The following is a 21,952-nucleotide window of genomic DNA, read 5'->3' on the forward strand; positions in this document are numbered from 1 at the left end:
GTATTGGAGATATCTGTAGCCCTCTAGTGTCTGTGATTATTGGAGATCTCTGTAGCCCCCTATTGTCTGTGATTATTGGAGAACTCTGTATCCCCCTTGTGTCTGTGTTTATTGGAGATCTCTGCAGCCCCCGCGAGTCTGTCCTTATTAGAGATATCTATAGCCCCCTAGTCTCTGTGTTTATTGGAGATCTCTGCAGCCCCATTGTGTCTGTGTTTACTGGAGCTTTCTGTAGCTCCCTAGAGTCTGTGTTTATTGCAGATCTCAGCAGCCACCTAGTGTCTTTTTATTGGAGATCTCTGCAGCCCCATGTGTCTGTGTTTATAGGAGATCTCTGTAGCCCCCTAATGTCTGTGATTATTGGAGATATCTGCTGCCCCCTAGTGTCTGCGTTTATTGGATTCTCTGCAGCCCCATTGTGTCTGTGTTTATTAGAGCTCTCTGTAGCTCCCTAGAGTCTGTGTTTCTTTGAGATCTCTGTAGCCCCCTCGAGTCTTTGTTTATTGGAGATCTCTGCAGCCCCATGGTATTTTTGTTTATTGGAGATCTCTGTAGCGAACTAGTGTCTGTGTTTATTGGAGATGTCTGCAGCCCCCTTATGTCTTTTTATTGTAGATCTCTGCAGCAACTTGTGTCTGTGTTTATATGAAAACTCTGTAGCCCCCTAATGTCTGTGATTATTGGAGATATCTGCTGCCCCCTAGTGTCTGCGTTTATTGGATTCTCTGCAGCCCCATTGTGTATGTGTTTATTGGAGATCTCTGTAGCTCCCTAGTGTCTGTTTATTGGAGATCTCTGCTGCCACTTTGTGTCTGTGTGTATTGGAGATCTCTGTAGCCCACATGTTTCTGTGTTTATTGGAGATCTCTGCAAACCCCTTGTGTCTGTGTGTATTGGAGATATCTGTAGCCCTCTAGTGTCTGTGATTATTGGAGATCTCTGTAGCCCCCTATTGTCTGTGTTTATTGGAGAACTCTGTATCCCCCTTGTGTCTGTTTATTGGAGATCTCTGCTGCCACCTTGTGTCTGTGTGTATTGGAGATATCTGTAGCCCTCTAGTGTCTGTGATTATTGGAGATCTCTGTAGCCCCCTATTGTCTGTGTTTATTGGAGATATCTGCAGCTCCCTTCTCTCTGTGTTTATTGGAGATATCTGCAGCTCCCTTCTCTCTGTGTTTATTGGAGATCTCTGCAGCCCCTTGGTATCTGCGTTCATTGGAGATTTCTGCAGCCCCCTTTTCTCTGTGTTTATTGGAGATCTCTGCAGCCCCCTTGTGTCTGTGTTTATTGGAGATCTCTGTAGCGAACTGGTATCTGTGTTTATGGAGATCTCGGCAGCCCCTTCGTGTTTGTGTTTATTGGAGATCTCTGCAAACCCATTGGGGCTTTGTTTATTGGAGATCTCTGCAGCCCCTGCGTGTCTGTTTATTGGAGATCTCTTTTGCCAACTTGTGTCTGTGTTTCTTGGAGATCTCTGTCACCCACATGTTTCTGTGTTTATTGGAGATCTCTGCAACCCCATTGTGTCTCTGTTTATTCGAGATTTCTGTACCCCCTAGTGTATTTGTTAAATGGAGATCTCTGCAGCCCCCTGAGTGACTGTGTTTATTGAAGATCTCTGTAGCCCCCTTGTCTCTGTGTTTATTGGAGATCTCAGCAGACCCTTGTGTCTGTGTTTATTGGAGATCTCTGCAGCTACCTTGTGTCTGTGTTTATTGGAGATCTCTGCAGCCCTCTAGTGTCTGTGTTGATTGGAGATATCTGCAGCCCACTTCTCTTTGTGTTTATTGGAGATCTCTGCAACCCCCTTGTCTCTGTGTTTATTGGAGATCTCTGCAGCCCCCTTTTCTCTGTGTTTATTGGAGGTCTCTATAGCCACCTTGTGTCTGTGTTTATTGGAGATCTCTGCAGCCACCTTGTGTCTGTGTTTATTGGAGATCTCTGCAGCCACCTTGTGTCTGTGTTTATTGGAGATCTCTGCAGCCCTCTAGTGTCTGTGTTGATTGGAGATATCTGCAGCCCCCTTCTCTCTGTGTTTATTGGAGATCTCTGCAATCCCCTTGTCTCTGTGTTTATTGGAGATCTCTGCAGCCCCCTTGTCTCTGTGTTTATTGGAGATCTCTGCAGCCCCCTTGTGTGTGTGTTTATTGGAGATCTCTGCAGTCCTCTAGTGTCTGTTTATTGGAGATCTCTGCAGCCCCCTAGTCTCTGTGTTTATTGGAGATCTCTGCAGCCCCATTGTGTCTGTGTTTACTGAAGCTTTCTGTAGCTCCCTAGAGTCTGTGTTTATTGCAGATCTCAGCAGCCACCTAGTGTCATTGTTTCTTTGAGATCTCTGCAGCCCCTTTGCGTCTGTGCTTATTGGAGATCACTGTAGCGAACTAGTGTCTGTGTTTATTGGAGATCTCTGCAGCCCCATGGTATCTGTGTTTATTGGAGATCTCTGCAGCCCCCGCGTGTCTGTGTTGCTTTGAGATCTCTGCAGCCCCTTGTGTCTGTTTATTGGAGATCTCTGTCGCCCACATGTTTCTGTGTTTATTGGAGATCTCTGCAACCCCCTTGTCTCTGTGTGTATTGGAGATATCTGTAGCCCTCTAGTGTCTGTGATTATTGGAGAACTCTGTATCCCCCTTGTGTCTGTGTTTATTGGAGATCTCTGCAGCCCCTGCAAGTCTGTGCTTATTAGAGATATCTATAGCCCCCTAGTCTCTGTGTTTATTGGAGATCTCTGCAGCCCCATTGGGTCTGTGTTTACTGGAGCTTTCTGTAGCTCCCTAGAGTCTGTGTTTATTGCAGATCTCAGCAGCCACCTAGTGTCTTTGTTTCTTTGACATCTCTGCAGCCCCCTTGTGTCTGTGCTTATTGGAGATCTCTGCAGCCGCTTGTGTCTGTGTTTATTGGAGATCTCTGCAGCCCCCATCAGTCTGTGTTTATTGGAGATCACTGCAGCCCCTTGTGTCTGTGTGTATTGGTGGTCTCTGCAGCGCCCTATTGTCTGTGTTTATTGGTGTTCTCTGTAGCCCTGTAGTGTCTGTGTTTATTGGTGTTCTCTGTAGCCTACTTGTGTTTGTGTTTACTGGAAATCTCTCTAGCCCCCGAGTGTCTGTGATTATTGGAGATCTCTGCAGCCCCCATCAGTCTGTGTTTATTGGAGATCTCTGCAGCCCCTTGTGTCTGTGTGTATTGGTGGTCTCTGCAGGGCCCTATTGTCTGTGTTTATTGGACATCTCTGCAGCCCCTTGTGTATGTGTTTATTGGAGATCTCTGCATCGCGTTTGTGTCTTTTTATTGGAGATCTCTGCAGCCCCCTTGTGTCTGTGTTTATTGGAGATCGCTGCAGCCCCTTGTGTCTGTGTTTATTGGAGATCTCTGCATCGCGTTTGTGTCTTTTTATTGGAGATCTCTGTAGCCCCCTAGTGTCTGTGATTATTGGAGATCTCTGCAGCCCCTTGTGTCTGTGTTTATTGGAGATCTCTGTAGCGAACTAGTGTCTGTGTTTATTGGAGATCTCTGCAGCCCCCTTATGTCTTTTTATTGGAGATCTCAGCAGCAACTTGTGTCTGTGTTTATAGGAAATCTCTGTAGCCCCCTAGTGTCTGTGATTATTGGAGATAGCTGCTGCCCCCTAGTGTCTGCGTTTATTGGATTCTCTGCAGCCCCATTGTGTCTGTGTTTATTAGAGCTCTCTGTAGCTCACTAGAGTCTGTGTGTATTGGAGATCCATGCAGCCCCCGAGTGTCTGTGTTTAATGGAGATCTCTGCAGCCCCCTGGTGTTTGTGTATATTGGAGATCTCTGCAGTCCCCTAGTGTCTGTTTATTGGAGATCTCTGCAGCCCCTTGTGTCTGTGTGTATTGGAGGTCTCTGCATCGCGCTTGTATCTTTTTATTGGAGATCTCTGCAGCCCCCTTTTGTCTGTGTTTATTGGAGATCTCTGCAGCCCCCTTGTGTCTGTGTTTATTGGAGATCTCTGTAGCCTACTTGTGTCTGTGTTTACTGGAGATCTCTCTAGCCCCCGAGTGTCTGTGATTATTGGAGATCTCTGTAGCCCTTTTTTTCTGTGTTTATTGGAGATCTCTGCAGCCCCATGGTATCTGTGTTTATTGGAGATTTCTGCAGCCCCCTTTTCTCTGTGTTTATTGGAGATCTCTTCAGCCCCCTTGTGTCTGTGTTTATTGGAGAACTCTGCATCCCCCTTGTGTCTGTGTTTATTGGAGATCTCTGTAGCGAACTAGTGTCTGTGTTTATTGGAGATCTCTGCAGCCCTCTTATGTCTTTTTATTGGAGATCTCTGCAGCAACTTGTGTCTGTGTTTATAGGAAATCTCTGTAGCCCCTTAGTGTCTGTGATTATTGGAGATATCTGCTGCCCCCTAGTGTCTGCGTTTATTGGATTCTCTGCAGCCCCATTGTGTCTGTGTTTATTAGAGCTCTCTGTAGCTCCCTTGTGTCTGTGTTTCTTTGAGATCTCTGCAGCCCCCTTGTGTCTGTTTATTGGAGATCTCTGTAGCCCACATGTTTCTGTGTTTATTGGAGATCTCTGCAAACCCCTTGTCTCTGTGTGTATTGGAGATATCTGTAGCCCTCTAGTGTCTGTGATTATTGGAGATCTCTGTAGCCCCCTATTGTCTGTGTTTAATGGAGAACTCTGTAGCCCCCTTGTGTCTGTGTTTATTGGAGATCTCTGCAGCCCCCGCAAGTCTGTGCTTATTAGAGATATCTATAGCCCCCTAGTCTCTGTGTTTATTGGAGATCTCTGCAGCCCCATTGTGTCTGTGTTTACTGGAGCTTTCTGTAGCTCCCTAGAGTCTGTGTTTATTGCAGATCTCAGCAGCCACCTAGTGTCTTTGTTTCTTTGAGATCTCTGCAGCCCCTGTGTGTCTGTGCTTATTGGAGATCTCTGCAGCTGCTTGTGTCTGTGTTTATTGGAGATCTCTGCAACCCCCATCAGTCTGTGTGTTTTGGAGATCTCTGCAGCCCCTTGTGTCTGTGTGTATTGGTGGTCTCTGCAGCGCCCTATTGTCTGTGTTTATTGGACATCTCTGCAGCCCCTTGTATATGTGTTTATTGGAGATCTCTGCATTGCGCTTGTGTCTTTTTATTGGAGATCCCTGCAGCCCCCTTGTGTCTGTGTTTATTGGAGATCTCTGTAGCCTACTTGTGTCTGTGTTTACTGGAGATCTCTCTAGCCCCCGAGTGTCTGTGATTATTGGAGATCTCTGCAGCCCCTTTTGTCTGTGTTTATTGGAGATCTCTGCAGCCCTTTTTTTCTGTGTTTATTGGAGATCTCTGCAGCCCCATGGTACCAGTGCCTATTGGAGATTTCAGCAGCCCCCTTTTCTCTGTGTTTATTGGAGATCTCTTCAGCCCCCTTGTGTCTTTTTATTGGAGATATCTGTAGCCCCCTTGTGTGTGTGTTTATTGGAGATCTCTGCAGCCCCTGGTGTTTGTGTATATTGGAGATCTCTGCAGCCCCCTAGTGTCTGTTTATTGGAGATCTCTGCTGCCACCTTGTGTCTGTGCTTATTGGAGATCTCGGCACCTCCCCCGTGTCTGTGTTTCTTTGAGATCTCTGCAGCCCCCTTGTGTCTGTTTATTGGAGATCTCTGTAGCCCAAATGTTTCTGTGTTTATTGGAGATCTCTGCAAACCCCTTGTGTCTGTGTGTATTGGAGATATCTGTAGCCCTCTAGTGTCTGTGATTATTGGAGATCTCTGTAGCCCCCTATTGTCTGTGTTTATTGGAGAACTCTGTAGCCCCCTTGTGTCTGTGTTTATTGGAGATCTCTGCAGCCCCCGCGAGTCTGTGCTTATTAGAGATATCTATAGCCCCCTAGTCTCTGTGTTTATTGGAGATCTCGGCAGCCCCATTGGGTCTGTGTTTACTGGAGCTTTCTGTAGCTCCCTAGAGTCTGTGTTTATTGCAGATCTCAGCAGCCACCTAGTGTCTTTGTTTCTTTGACATCTCTGCAGCCCCCTTGTGTCTGTGCTTATTGGAGATCTCTGCAGCCGCTTGTGTCTGTGTTTATTGGAGATCTCTGCAGCCCCCATCAGTCTGTGTTTATTGGAGATCACTGCAGCCCCTTGTGTCTGTGTGTATTGGAGATCTCTGCAGCGCCCTATTGTCTGTGTTTATTGGACATCTCTGCAGCCCCTTGTGTATGTGTTTATTGGAGATCTCTGCATTGCGCTTGTGTCTTTTTATTGGAGATCTCTGCAGCCCCTTGTGTCTGTGTTTATTGGAGATCTCTGTAGCCCTATAGTGTCTGTGTTTATTGGACATCTCTGTAACCACCTTGTGTCTGTGTTTACTGGAGATCTCTCTAGCCCCCGAGTGTCTGTGATTATTGGAGATCTCTGCAGCCCCCATCAGTCTGTGTTTAGTGGAGATCTCTGCAGCCCCCATCAGTCTGTGTTTATTGGAGATCTCTGCAGCCCCCTTGTGTCTGTGCTTATTGGAGATCTCTTCAGCCCCTTGTGTCTGTGTGTATTGGAGGTCTCTGCAGCGCCCTATTGTCTGTGTTTATTGGAGATCTCTGTAGCCCCTTGTGCATGTGTTTATTGGAGATCTCTGCATCTCGCTTGGATCTTTTTATTGGAGATCTCTGTAGTCCCCTTGTGTCTGTGTTTATTGGAGATATCTGTAGCCCCTTTGTGTCTGTGTTTATTGGAGATCTCTGCAGCCCCCTACTGTCTGTTTATTGGAGATCTCTGCTGCCACCTTGTGTGTGCTTATTGGAGATCTTGGCATCTCCCCTGTGTCTGTGTTTCTTTGCGATCTCTGCAGCCCCCTTGTGTCTGTTTATTGGAGATCTCTGTAGCCCACATGTTTCTGTGTTTATTGGAGATCTCTGCAACCCCCTTGTGTCTGTGTGTATTGGAGATATCTGTAGCCCTCTAGTGTCTGTGATTATTGGAGATCTCTGTAGCCCCCTATTGTCTGTGTTTATTGGAGAACTCTGTAGCCCCCTTGTGTCTGTGTTTATTGGAGATCTCTGCAGCCCCCGCGAGTCTGTGCTTATTAGAGATCTCTGCAGCCCCATGTGTCTGTGCTTATTGGAGATATCTGCAGCCACTTAATGTCTGTGTTTATTGGAGATCTCTGCAGCCCCAGCGTGTCTGTGTTTCTTTGAGATCCATTCAGCCCTTTACTGTCTGTGTTTATTGGAGATCTCTGCAGCCCCTTGTGTCTGTGTTTCTTTGTGATCTCTGCATTCCCCTTGTGTCTGTTTATTGGAGAACTCTGTAGCCCACATGTTTCTGTGTTTATTGGAGATCTCTGCAACTTCATTGTGTCTGTGTTTATTTGAGTTTCCTGAACTCCCTAGTGTATGTGTTTATTGGAGATCTCTGCAGCCCCCGAGTGACTTTGTTTATTGGAGATCTCTGTCGCCCCCAGTGTCTTTGTTTACTGCAGATCTCTGCAGCCCTCTTGTGTCTGTGTTTAGTGGAGACCTCTGCAGCCCCCTAGTGTCACTATTTTTTGAAAACTCTGCAGCCCACTTGTGTCTGTGTTTATTGGAGATCTCTGCAGCCCCCGCGTGTCTGTGATTCTTTGAGATCTCTGCAGCCCCTTGTGTCTGTTTATTGGATATCTCTTTTGCCACCTTGTATCTGTGTTTCTTGGAGATCTCTGTCGCCCACGTTTCTGTATTTATTGGAGATCTCTGCAACCCCATTGTGTCTTTGTTTACTCAAGATTTCTCTACCCCCTAGTGTATGTGTTAATTGGAGATCTCTGCACCCCCCGACTGATTGTGTTTATTGGAGATCTCTGCAGCCCCCTAGTGTCAGTATTTATTTAAGCTCTCTGCAGCCCACTTGTGTCTGTGTTTATTGGAGAACTCTCCACCCACCTTGTGTCTGTGTTTGTGGGATATCTCTGTAGCGAACTTGTGTCTGTGTTTATTGGAGATCTCTGCAGCCACTTTGTGTCCATTTATTGGAGATCTCTGCAGTCTCCTAGTGTCTGTGCTTATTGGAGATCTCTGCAGCCACCTTGTGTCTGTGCTTATTGGAGATCTCTGCAGCCACCTTGTGTCTGTGTTTATTGGAGATCTCTGTAGCAAACTAGTGTCTGTGTTTATTGGAGATCTCTGCAGCCCTCTAGTGTCTGTGTTGATTGGAGATCTCTGCAGCCCCCTTGTCTCTGTGTTTATTGGAGATCTCTGCAGTCCCCTTGTCTCTATGTTTATTGGAGATCTCTGCAGCCCCCTTGTCTCTGTGTTTATTGGAAATCTCTGCAACCACCTTTTGTCTGTGTTTATTGGAGATCTCTGCTGCCCCATTGTGTCTGTGTTTACTGGAGCTTTCTGTAGCTCCCTAGAGTCTGTGTTTATTGCAGATCTCAGCAGCCACCTAGTGTCTTTGATTCTTTGAGATCTCTGCAGTCCCCTTGTGTCTGTGCTTATTGGAGATCTCTGCAGCCGCTTGTGTCTGTGTTTATTGGAGATCACTGCAGCCCCCATCAGTCTGTGTTTATTGGAGATCTCTGGAGCCCCCTTGTGTCTGTGCTTATTGGAGATCTCTGCAGCCCCTTGTTTCTGTGTGTATTTGTGGTCTCTGCAGTGCCCTATTGTCTGTGTTTATTGGCCATCTCTGCAGCCCCTTGTGTATGTGTTTATTGGAGATCTCTGCATCACGCTTGTGTCTTTTTATTGGAGATCTCTGCAGCCCCCTTGTGTCTGTGTTTATTGGAGATCTCTGCAGCCTACTTGTGTCTGTGTTTACTGGAGATCTCTCTAGCCCCCGAGTGTCTGTGATTATTGGAGATCTCTGCAGCCCCTTTTGTCTGTGCTTAATTGAGAACTCTGCAGCCCCTTGTGTCTGTGTATATTGGAGGTCTCTGCAGCGCCCTATTGTCTGTGTTTATTGGAGATCTCTGTAGCCTCTTGTGTATGTGTTTATTGGAGATCTCTGCATCGCGCCTGTGTCTTTTTATTGGAGATCTCTGCAGCGCCCTTGTGTCTGTGTTTATTGGAGCTCTCTGTTGCCCTGTAGTGTCTGTGTTTATTGGAGGTCTCTGTAGCCTACTTATGTCTGTGTTTACTGGAGATCTCTCTAGCCCCTGAGCGTCTGTGATTATTGGAGATCTCTGCAGCCCCTTGTGTCTGTGTTTATTGGAGATCTCTGCAGCCCTTTTTTTCTGTGTTTATTGGAGATCTCTGCAGCCCCCTATTGTCTGTGTTTATTGGAGAACTCTGTAGCCCCCTTGTGTCTGTGTTTATTGGAGATCTCTGCTGCCAACTTGTGTGTCTGTGCTTATTGGAGATCTCGGCACCTCCCTGGTGTCTGTGTTTCTTTGAGAACTCTGCATTCCCCTTGTGTCTGTTTATTGGAGATCGCTGTAGCCCACATGTTTCTGTGTTTATTGGAGATCTCTGCAACCCCATTGTGTCTGTGTTTATTGGAGATCTCTGCAGTCCCGCGTGTCTGTGTTTATTGGAGATCTCTGCAACCTCATTGTGTCTGTGTTTATTCAAGATTCCTGAACCCCCTAGTGTATGTGTTTATTGGAGATTTCTGCAGCCCCCGAGTGACTGTGTTTATTGGAGATCTCTGTAGCCCCCAGTGTCTTTGTTTATTGCAGATCTCTGCAGCCCTCTTGGGTCTGTGTTTACTGGAGATCTCTTTAGCCCGCTAGTGTCTGTGATTATTGGAGATCTCTGCAGCACCTTTTGTCTGTGTTTAGTGGAGATCTCTGCCGCCCCCTAGTGTCAGTATTTTTTGAAAACTCTGCAGCCCACTTGTGTCTGTGTTTATTGGAGATCTCTGCAGCCCCATGGTATCTGTGTTTATTGGAGATTTCTGCAGCCCCCTTTTCTCTGTGTTTATTGGAGATCTCTGCAGCCCCCTTGTGTCTGTGTTTATTGGAGATCTCTGTAGTGAACTGGTGTCTGTGTTTATTGGAGATCTCTGCACCCCAAGGTATCTGTGTTTAGTGGAGATCTTGGCAGCCCCTTCATGTTTGTATTTATTGGAGATCTCTGCAAACCCATTGTGTCTGTGTTTATTGGAGATCTCTGCAGCCCCCTCGTGTCTGTGTTTCTTTGAGATCTCTGCAGCCCCTTGTGTCTGTTTATTGGAGATCTCTTTTGCCACCTTGTGTCTGTGTTTCTTGAAGATCTCTGTCGCCCACATGTTTCTGTGTTTATTGGAGATCTCTGCAACCCCATTGTGTCTGTGTTTATTCGAGATTTCTGTACCCCCTAGTGTATGTGTTAATTGGAGATCTCTGCAGCCCCCGAGTGACTGTTTTTATTGGAGATCTCTGTAGCCCCCAGTGTCTTTGTTTATTGCAGATCTCTGCAGCCCTCTTGTGTCTGTGTTTAGTGGAGATCTCTGTAGCTCCCTAGTGTCTGTGTTTAGTGGAGATCTCTGCAGCCCCCTAGTGTCAGTATTTATTGAAGATCTCTGCAGCCCACTTGTGTCTGTGTTTATTGGAGATCTCTGTAGCGAACTTGTGTCTGTGTTTATTGGAGATCTCTCCAGCCCCCGAGTGTCTGTGATTATTGGAGATCTCTGCAGCCCCTTGTGTCTGTGTTTATTGGAGATCTCTGCAGCCCTTTTTTTCTGTGTTTATTGGAGATCTCTGCAGCCCCCTAGTGCATGTGTTTATTGGACATCTCTGCAGCCCCCTAGTGTCTGTTTATTGGAGAACTCTGCTGCCACCTTGTGTCTGTGCTTATTGGAGATCTCGGCACCTCCCTTGTGTCTGTGTTTCTTTGAGATCTCTGCATTCCCTTGTGTATGTGCTTATTGGAGATCTCTGCAGCCTCTTAAGGTCTTTGTTTATTGGAGATCTCTGCAGCCCCCTTGTGTCTGTGTTTATTGGAGATCTCTGCAGCCCTCTTTTTCTGTGTTTATTGGAGATCTCGGCAGTCCCCTTGTGTCTGTGTTTATTGGCGATCTCTGTCGACCTCTAGTGTTTGTGTTTATTGGACATCTCTGCAGCCGCCTAGTGTCTGTGTTTATTGGAGATCGCTGCAGCCCCCTAGTATCTGTGTTTATTGGAGATCTCTGCAGCCCCCCTGGTGTCTGTGTTTATTGGACATCTCTGCCGCCGCAATGTGTCTGTGTTTATTGGAGATCTCTGCAGCTCCCTTGTGTCTGTGTTTTTTGGAGAACTCTGCAGCTCCTGTGGGTCTGTGTTTATTGGAGATCTCTGTAGCCCCCTTGTGTCTGTGTTTATTGGAGATCTCTGCATCCCCCTAGTGTTTGTGTGTATTCGAGATCGCTGCAGCCCCCTGGTGTCTGTGTTTATTGGAGATCTCTGCAGCTCCCTTGTGTCTGTGTTTATTGGAGATCTCTGCAGCCCCTTGTGTTTGTGTTTATTGGAAATCGCTGCAGCTTCTTGCATTTGTGTTCATTGGAGATCTTTGTAGCCCCTTGTGTCTGTGTTTATTGGAGATCTCTGCAGCCCCCTAGTGTCTGTGTTTATTTGAGTTCTCTAAAGCCCCTTGTGCTTGTGTTTATTGGAGGTGTCTGCAGCCCCCCCTAGTGTCTGTGTTTATTGAACATCTCTGCAGCCGCCTTGTGTCTGTGTTTATTGGAGATCTCAGCAGCTCCCTTGTGTCTGTGTTTATTGGAGATATCTGCAGCTCCCTTTTGTCTGTGTTTATTGGAGACCTCTGTAGACCTCTAGTGTCTGTGTTTATTGGAGATCTCTGTAGCCCCCTTGTGTCTGTGTTTATTGGAGATCTCTGAAGCCCATTAGTGTCTGTGTTTATTGGAGAGCTCTGCAGCCCTCTTGTGTCAGTGCTTATTGGAGATCTCTGCAGCCCCCTAGTGTTTGTGTTTATTGGAGATCTCTGCAGACCCCTAGTGTCTGTGTTTATTGGAGATCTCTGCAGACCCCTAGTGTCTGTGTTTATTGGAGATCTCTGTAGCCCCCTAGTGTCTGTGTTTATTGGAGATCTCTGCAGCCCCCTAGTGTCTGTATTTATTGGAGATCTCTGCAGACCCCTAGTGTCTGTGTTTATTGGAGATCTCTGGACCCCCTTGTGTCTGTATTTATTGGAGATCTCTGTAGCCCTCTAGTGTCTATGATTATTGGAGATCTCTGCAGCCCCTTTTGTCTGTGTTTATTGGAGATCTCTGTAGCCCTCTAGTGTTTGTGTTGATTGGACATCTCTGCAGCCGCCTTGTGTCTGTGGCTATTGGAGATCTCTGTAGCCCCATAGTGTCTATGTTTATCGGAGATCTCTGCAGCCCCTTAGTGTCTCTGTTTATTCGAGATCTCTACAGCCCCTTGTGTCTGTGTTTATTGTTGGTCTCTGCAGCCCCTTAGTGTCTGTGTTTATTGGAGATCACTGCATCCCCCTTGTGTCTATGTTTAATCGAGATCTCTACAGCCCCTTGTGTTTGTGTTTATTGTTGGTCTCTGTAGCCCCCGTGGCTGTGTTTATTCGAGATCTCTGCAACCCCTAGTGTCTGTGTTTCATGGAGACCCCAGTAGACCTCTAGTGTTTGTGTTTATTGGAGATCTCTAAAGCCCCTTGTGTCTGTGTTTATTGGAGGTCTCTGCAACCCCCTTGTGTCTGTGTTTATTTGGAGATCTCTGCAGCCCAATGGTGCATGTGTTTACTGGAGATCTCTGTAGTCCCCGCGTGTCTGTGCTTATTAGAGATCTCTGCAGCCCCATGTGTTTGTGTTTATTGGCGATCTCTGCAGCCTGTTGTGTCTGTGTTTATTGGAGAACCCTGCAGCCCCCTAGTGTCGATGTTTATTCGAGATCTCTACAGCCCCTTGTGTTTGTGTTTATTGTTGGTCTCTGCAGCCCCCCTAGTGACTGTATTTATTGGAGATCTCTGCAGCCTCCTGGTGTCTGTGTTTCATGGAGATCTCTGCTGCCCCCTACTATATGTGTATATTGGAGATCTCTGCAGCCCCTTAGTGTCTGTGTTTATTTGAGATCTCTGCAGCCCCTGAGTGTCTGTGTTTATTTGAGATCTATGCAGCCCCCTAGTGACTGTGTTTACTGGAGATCTCTGCAGCCCCCAGTGTGTCTGTGTTTATAGGAAATCTCTGCAGCCCCCTTGAGTCTGTTTAATGGAGATCTCTGCAGCCCCCTTGTGTCTGTATTTATTGGAGATCTCTGCAGCCCCCTACAGTCTATTTAATGGAGATCTCTGCTGCCCCCTAGTGTCTGTGTTTATTGGAGATCTCTGATGTCCCCTTGTGTCTTTATTTATTGGAGATCTCTGTAGCTCTCTAGTGTCTGTGTTTACTGCAGATGTCTGTAGCCACTTGTATCTATGTTCCTTGGAGATCTCTGAAGCCCCCTCGTGTCTGTGTTTATTGGTGATCTCTGGGGCCCCCTAGTGTCTGTGTTTACTGGAGATCTCTACAGCCCCTTAGTGTCTGTTTTTATTTTAGATCTCTGCAGACCCCTTATGTCTCTGTTTATTCGAGATCTCTACAGCCCCTTGTGTCTGTGTTTATTCTTGGTCTCTGCAGCCCCCCTAGTGTCTGTGTTTATTGGAGATCCCTACAGCCCCCTAGTGTCGATGCTTATTCATGATCTCTACAGCCCGTTGTGTTTGTGTTTATTGTTGGTCTCTGCAGCCCCCCTAGAGACTTTGTTTATTGGAGATCCCTACAGCCTCCTAGTGTCTGTGTTTGATGGAGATCTCTGCAGCCCTCTTTTCTCTGTGCTTATTGGAGATCGCTGCAGCCCCCTAGTGTCTGTGTTTATTGGAGATCTCTGCTGCCCCCTAAGTATCTGTGTATATTGGAGAGCTCTGCAGCCCCTTAGTGTCTGTGTTTATCAGAGATCTCTGCAGCCCCTTAGTGTCTGTGTTTATTTGAGATCTCTGCAGCCCCCTAGTGTCTGTGTTTCTTGGAGATCTGTGCAGCCCCGCTTGTCTATGCTTATTGGAGATCTCTGCAGCCCCTAATGTCTGTGTTTATTGGAGATTGCTGGAGTTCCCTTGTGTCTTTGTTTATTGGAGATCTCTGTAGCCCCCTTGTGTATGTGTTTATTGGAGATCTCTGTAGCCCCGTAGTGTCTGGTTTATTGGAGATATCTGCAGCACCCTTGTCTGTTTAATGGAGATCGCTGCAGCCCTCTAGTGTCTGTGTTTATTTGAGATCTCTGCAGCTCCTTAGTGTCTGTATTTATTGCAGATCCTGCAGTCCCCTAGTGTCTGTGTTTATTGGACATCTCTGTAGCCCCCTTGCGTCTGTGTTTATTGGAGATCTCTGCAGCCCCCATGTGTTTGTGTTTATTGGCGATCTCTGTAGCCCCCTAGTGTCTGTGTTTATTGGAGATCTCTGCAGTCCCTTGCATTTGTGTTCATTGGAGATCTCTGCAGTCCTCTTGTGTCTGTGTTTATTCGAGATCTCTGCAGCCACCTAGTGTCTGTGTTTATTGGTGATCTCTGGGCCCCCCTTGTGTCTGTGTTTACTGGAGATCTCTGCAGCCCCCTAGTGTCTGTGGTTATTGGAGATCTCTGTAGCCCCCTAGTGTCTGTGTTTATTGGAGATCTCTGCAGCCCCCTAGTGTCTGTGTTTATTGGAAATCTCTGCAGCATCCTAGTGCCTGTGTTTATTGGCGATCTCTGCAGCCCCCTATTGTCTGTGTTTATTGGAGATCTCTGCAGCCCCCTAGTGTCTGTGTTTATTGGAGATCTCTGCAGCCCCCTTGTGTCTGTGTTTATTGGAAATCTCTGCAGCATCCTAGTGTCTGTGTTTATTGGCGATCACTGCAGCCCCCTTGTGTTTGTGTTTATTGGCGATCTCGGCAGCCCCCTTGTGTCTGTATTTATTGGAGATCTCTGTAGCTCTCTAGTGTCTGTGTTTCCTGCAGATCTCTGTATCAGCTTGTATCTGTGTTCATTGGAGATCTCTGCAGCACCCTAGTGTCTCTTTAATGGAGATCTCTGCAGCCCCTAGTGTCTGTGATCATTGGAGATCTCTGGGGCCCCTAGTGTCTGTGTTTACTGGAGATCTCTGCAGCGCCCTTGTCTCTGTGTTTATTGGAGATCTGTGCTGCCCCTTGTGTTTGTGTTTATTTGAGCTCTCTGAAGCCCCCTAGTGTCTATGTTTATTTGAAATCTCTACCACCCCTTGTTTTTGTGTTTATTGTTGGTCTCTGCAGCATCCTAGTGCCTGTGTTTATTGGCGAAATCTGCAGCCCCCTATTGTCTGTGTTTACTGGAGATCTCTGTAGCCCCCTAGTGTCTGTGTTTATTGGAGATCTCTGCAGCCCCCTTGTGTCTGTGTTTATTGGAAATCTCTGCAGCATCCTAGTGTCTGTGTTTATTGGCGATCTCTGCAGCCCCCTTGTGTTTGTGTTTATTGGCGATCTCTGCAGCCCCCTAGTGTTTGTGTTTATTGGAGATCTCTGCAGTTCCCTGGTGTCTGTGTTTATTGGAGATCTCTGTAGCCCCCTTGTGTCTGTATTTATTGGAGATCTCTGTAGCTCTCTAGTGTCTGTGTTTATTGGAGATCTCTGAAGCCACCTTGTGTCTGTTTATTCAAGATCTCTGCAGCCACTAGTGTCTGTGTTTATTGGTGATCTCTGCAGTCCCCTTGTGTTTGTGTTTATTGGAGATCTCTGCAGCGCCCTTGTGTTTGTGTGTATTGGAAATCTCTGCAGCCCCCTAGTGTCTGTGTTTATTAGAGATCTCTGTAGCTCCCTTGTGTTTGTGTTTATTGGAGATCTCTGCAGCCCCCTAGTGTCTGTGTTTATTGGAGATCTCTGCAGCCCCTTGCGTTTGTGTTCATTGGAGATCTCTGCAGCCCCCTAGTGTTTGTGTTTGTTGGAGATCTCTGCAGTCCCCTTGTGTTTGTGTTTATTGGAGATCTCTGCAGCCCCTTGCGTTTGTGTTCATTGGAGATCTCTGAAGCCCCCTAGTGTCTGCGTTTATTGGAGATCTCTGCAGCCCCCTTGTGTTTGTGTTTATTGGAGATCTCTGCAGCCCCCTTGTGTCTTTGTTTATTGGAGATCTCTGCAGCCCCTGGCGGTTGTGTTCATTGGAGATCTCTGCAGCCCCCTAGTGTCTGTGTTTATTGGAGATCTCTGCAGTCCCCTTGTGTTTGTGTTTATTGGAGATCTCTGCAGCCCCCTAGTGTCTGTGTTTATTGGAGATCTCTGCAGTCCCCTTGTGTTTGTGTTTATTGGAGATCTCTGCAGTGCCATAGTGTCTGTGTTTATTGGAGATCTCTGAAGCCCCCTAGTGTCTGTGTTTATTGGTGATCTCTGCAGCCCCCTCGTGTCTGTGTTTATTGGAGATCTCTGCAGCCCCCTAGTGTCTGTATTTATTGGAGATCACTGCAGCCCCCTAGTGTCTGTGTTTATTGGAGATCTCTGCAGCCCCCTTGTGTTTGTGTTTATTGGAGATCTCTGCAGCCCCCTAGTGTCTGTGTTTATTGGAGATCTCTGCAGCCCCCTGTGTCTGTGTTTATTGGAGATCTCTGCAGCCCCATTGTTTCTGTGTTTATTGGAGATCTCTGCAGCCCCCTTGTGTCTTTACAATGGAGATCTTTTCCTCCACAAGTGTGTTTTTAATCGATCTTCTTGCTTTCCTGTAGTAGCAGTGAACACTGGAACTCTCTACCTCCCTGTATCTCTCTAATGCCGCTCTCTGCCACCACCTTGTGTTTGTGTGTGTGTGTCTGTGTGTGTTTGTAAAATGGAGGTTCCTGCCATTGCTGGTGTGTGTGCACTTAGATCAGAATATATGTCAAACAGCCTCTGAAGCCTGCTCTGCCAGTCAACAGCATTTCCCTGATATCTCTCTGCAATGGCACCCTCCAGCTGCTGTGGTGTGTGTGTATAATGGAGCTCTTTGCCTCTACCTGAATAAACATTTCATTTTACTAAGAATCATTTACATTCACAGCCTTTGAAGCCGAGTCCAGCTCACACTTTCTCCCCCTGCCTGGCCCCCGATGGCAATTATTGGGTGGAGGTGTTTGATGTTCCTTATATTACATAGTGTGATTCCAGTTGCTGCTATCAGTTGGTGCAGTGGTTGGAGAGGTACATTGGGACTTGTTTCCTGCTCCTAATCACTGTTCTGTGTATAGCCTTGGTCACTTTTCCAGAACCAGAAACACTGAGGACACTTATTGTTTAAACCCATACATTTGGTTTTGCTATTTTTCAGGAACCAACTGGCTCTAGCCAGGACTGGGAACAACTCTGTTCTTACCTGGGGCTTACGCTCAATGTGTTCTTCGGGCTGCTCTGTTCTCCTTGTTCCTCACTGTGGCTGTATTCAGATGATGAGATGTTCAGACTGGAGGGACCTGCCAAATGTTCAGAGCTACTGTAAACCTGTAACATGGTCAAAAAAAATAAAAACTCACAACCTGAAAATTAAACCAACTAAAGACAGAAATATAAGAATGATGTGTAAAACTTGTAATGCCACAGAATTATATCACAAACCCTCCACATTAGGAATCCATTTTATGAAATGAGTTTAACACATAAAGCAAGATGACAGCAATGTGATAATCTATAGTTTCTCCGTTAGTTGAACAAGGATGTACCCAAAGTATTGGGGAACTCTTGTGTTTTCAAACAGCATTAACATACACCAGAAACAGAAATGGGAGCCAATTTAACATCTTGCGTCAGGGACAAGACTTTACTGACTCAGTACTGACCCTACGACAGTGAAGCACTCGATAAGAACATAAATAAGAGTAGACCATTCATCCCTCAAGCCTGCTCTGCCAGTCAGTAAGATCATGGCATTTCTGATGTGGCCTCAACTCTACTTTCCTGTTTGTCCCATAACCCCTGACGCCCTTGTCAATGAAAAATCTGTCTAACTCAGCCTTGAATATATTCAGTGACCCAGCCTCCACTCCTCTCTGGTGAAGAAAATTCCAAACACAAATGACCCTCTGAGAGAAGAAATTCGTCCTCATCTCTATCTTAAATGGGAGACCCCTCATTTTTAACTATGCCCCCCTAGTTCTAGATTCCCCCATGAGGGGAAATATCCTTTTAGCATCCACCTTGTTAAGCCTCCTCAGAATCTTTTGTTTCAATAAGATCACTTCTCATTATTCTAAACTCTAATGAGTACAGGCCCAACCTGTTCAACCTTTCCTCATAAGGAAACCCCTTCAACCCTGGAGTCAGCCTAGTAACCCTTCTTTAAACTGCCTCCAATGCAAGTTATATCCCTTCTTAAATAAGGTGACCAAAACTGCACTCAGTATCAACTCCACTTTCAGTTGCAGCATCACTTCCCTACTTTAATATTCAATCCTCCTTGCAATAAAAGCCAAAATTCTGTTTGCCTTTCTAATTACTTGCTCTACCTGGATGCTGACTATTTGTGATTCATGTACAAGGACACCCAGATGCCTCTGTCCCACAGCAGTCTGCAGTGTCTCTCCATTTAAATAATATTCTGCTTTTCTATTCTGTCTTCCAAAGTGAACAACTTCACATTTTCCCACATTATATTTCATCTGCCAAATTTTTGCTCATTCACTTAACCTGTCTATATTCCTTAGCAGAATCTTTGTTTCCTCCTCACAACTTGCTTTCCTACCTATCATTGTATCAGCAGAAAATTTGGCTACAATATAGTTGGGTCCCTGCATCCAAGTCATTAATAACTGAGGCCCCAGCACTGATCAATGTGGTACTCCACTAGTTACAGTTTGCCAACTTGAAAATGACCCATTTATCCCAACTCTTAGTTTCCTGTTAGCCAATCCTCTATCCAAGCTAATATATCATCCCGAACACTCCCCTTATCTTGTCCAGCAGCTTGTGTGACAACTTAGAAATCAACAACTTAGAAATCAAAATGCACTGCATCTATTGGTACCCCTTTATCCACCCTGGTTGCTACACCCTCAAACAACTCTAATAAATATGTCAAACATGATTTCCCTTTCACAAAAGTATGTTCACTCAGTTTGATTGTATAATGATTTTCTAAATACCTTGCTACTACCTCCTTAATAATGGATTTTAGCATTTTCCCAATTACAGCTATTAGGGTAACTGGCCTGTTGTTTTCTACTTTCTGCCTCCCCCCCACGTTCTTGACTAGAGGTGTCACAATCCGCTGGGACCTTTCCAGAATCTAGGGAATTTTGGAAGATTACAACCAAGGCATCCACTATCTCTGCAGCTACTTCATTTAAGACCCTTGGATGCAGCCATTCGGCCCTGGTGGCTTTGTCAGCCTTTATTCCCATTAGTTTTCTCAATACTTTTTCTTTTGTTATTGTGATTTTTCTTAAGTTCCTCCCTCACTTTTGCTTCTTGATTTTCTACTATTCTGGTGTTGCTTTTTATTTTTTATTGTGAAGACAGATACAAAATACTTGTTTAAAATCTCTGCCATTTCCTTGTTCCCCATTATTAATTTCTCAGTCTCACCCTCTAATGGACCAATGCTCACTTTAGCTATTCTTTTCCTTTTTGTATACGTTAGAAGCCTTTATTGTCAGTTTTTATATTTCTTGCTAGTTTGCTCTTATACTCTAATTTCTCCCTCTTTATCATTTTATAGTCATCCTTCACTGGTTTCTGACCTATCAATAATCTTTGTTGCATTGTACATCTTTTCTTTCAATTTGATACCACTCTTAACTTCCTCACTCAGCCACGGAGAGTGCATCCTTCTTGTACAGTCTTTCTTCTTCAATGAAAAATATCTTTGTTCAGAGTTATGAAATATCTCCTTAAATGTCTGCTACTGCATCTCCATTGTCTTACCTTTTAACCTTCTTCCCCTGTTCCACTTCAGCGATCTTTGTCTTCAAAAATACTAACATAGGCAAAAGGATATAGGAGCAGGACTAGGCCATTCAGGCCTTTGAGCCTGCTCTGCTATTCAATAAGATTATGGCCGATCTGGTTGTGGTCTCAACTCCAATTTGCCACCTGTCCCCATTATCCTTGACTCCCTTGTTTATCAAAAATCCGTCAAACTCAGCTTGGAATAACTTCAATGGCCCAGCCTCCACTGCTTTCTGAGGAAGAGAATTTCATAGACTAACAGCTCTCTGAGACAAAGAATTTATCCTAATTTCCATCTTAAAAGGGAGAACTCATTCTTAAACTGTGTCCACTAGTTCTAGTCTTCCCAATAATAGGAAACATCCTCCCGGTATCCACCCTATCAAGTCCCCTCAGGATCTTATGTTTCAATAAGATCACCATTCATTCTTCTAAACTCTAATGGGTATAGGCCCAACCTGTTCAACTTTTCTTCATCCCAGGAATGAGCCGAGTGAACCATTATTTGCTTTTATTTAAGTTTAAAACACTAGTTTTGACCCACATTTTTCACTCTTAAACTGAAAGTGAAATCCAGTCATGTTATGATCACTCGTGCCTAGAAGATCCTTAACTAATTGTGTCTCTTTACACATTACCAGGTCAAAAATAGTGTGTACTCTGGTAGGTTTTAGAATGTATTGTTCTAAGAAACTGTCCCAAAACAGTCTATGAACTCAACTCCCAGGCTACCATTGCAAATTTGATTTGTCCATTAGATGTGAAGATCAAAGTCACCCATGAGTATTGCACTGACCCCTCAGTACTGACCGTCTGAAGGTGTGGCACTCCCTCAGTACTGACCCTCCCAACAGTGCATCACTCCCTCAGTGCTGACCCTCCGACAGTGCAACATTCCTTCAGTACTGACCCTCCCAACAGTGCATCACTCTCTCAGTGCTGACCCTCCGACAGTGCAGCACTCCCTCAGTACTGACTCTCTGACATGCAGCACTCCCTCAGTACTGACTCTCTGACATGCAGCACTCCCTCAGTGCTGACCCTCCGACATTGCAAAGTTTCCTAATACTGGCCCTCTGACAATGCAGTACTTCCTCAGTAGTGCATTGGAGCTTTGCACATTTTGCACCCACCATACCTTACTGAATCGGTGCGAACACGATGAAAACTGTCTGATCTCCAGAGACGATTCTTCATCATTTGTGTCCTCATCCTCCTCTGATGCTAAGTGATGATACTTCTCCGAGCGTGCTGCATATACATAAAGAATAATTTACTCATAGCGATCCACATGGATATAATGACTCGACACATGGTCACTTGGGTTAATCACCGGATACAGTCACACCAGAGAAAATCAATTGAAATAGTGGCATTGGGATAATCACTAGACAAATGGTCACTGAACCCAGTGACAATGGAGATAATCACTGGACCCAGTCTCAGGAAACGCTGTTGATGTGGTGAATATGGATTTTCAAAAGGCATTTGATACAATGACACAAAAGACTTTTTTTCTATTCATTCATGGAATGTGGGCATCACCAGGCGGGCCAGCATTTATTTCCCATCCCTGGTTGCCCCCTGGTTCGGAGGGCATTTAAGAATCAACCACATTGTAGGCCAGACCAGGTAAGGACAGCAGATTTCCTTCCCTAAAGGGCATAACAATTGACAATGATTGAATGGTCACTTTTCATTCCAGATTTTTATTGAATTCAAATTCCACCAGCTGCTGTGATGGGATTCTAACGCGGAGCAGTACCCTGGGTCTCTGGAACACTAGTCCAGCGACAATACCACTACGCCATCACCTCCCCCTAGCAAAATTCTAGTCATGGAGTAAAAGGGAAAGTAGGCACTTGGATAAGAAATTGGCTGAGTGACAGGAAACAGAGAGCAGTGATAAATGGTTGTTTTTCAGATTGTAAGAAGGTTTGTAGTGGAGTTCCCCAGGGGTCAGTGTTGGGACCTTTGTTCTTCCTGATATATATCAATGACCTAGACGGTGGTGTGCAGGGCATGATTTCAAAATTTGCAGATGATACGAAGATTGGAAACGCTGTCAATTGTGATGAAGATAGTCTTGCACTTCAAAGGGACATAGACATGTTGGTGGATTGAGCAGACAAGTGGCAGATGAAGGTCAATGCAGAAAAGTGTGAGGTGATTCATTTTGGCAGGAAGAATATGGTGAGACAGTATAAAATAAAGGGAGAAGCTTTAAAG

General features: G+C 45.5%; 1 protein-coding gene across 1 annotated transcript in view; it reads right to left on the bottom strand.

The window, feature by feature from the left end:
* Positions 1-21,952, bottom strand: part of mast3b (microtubule associated serine/threonine kinase 3b) — a 224,362-nt gene that overhangs the window by 92,487 nt on the left and 109,923 nt on the right. The window contains exons 18-19 of the mRNA XM_041204551.1: positions 20,862-20,974; positions 17,157-17,281 (exon numbers count right to left, since the gene is read on the bottom strand). Of these exons, the coding sequence (XP_041060485.1) occupies positions 17,157-17,281; positions 20,862-20,974 (238 nt within the window). The remainder of the gene's footprint in view (positions 1-17,156; positions 17,282-20,861; positions 20,975-21,952) is intronic.

The sequence above is a fragment of the Carcharodon carcharias genome, chromosome 14 (assembly GCF_017639515.1).
Source record: "Carcharodon carcharias isolate sCarCar2 chromosome 14, sCarCar2.pri, whole genome shotgun sequence".
Taxonomy (NCBI): Eukaryota; Metazoa; Chordata; class Chondrichthyes; order Lamniformes; family Lamnidae; genus Carcharodon; species Carcharodon carcharias.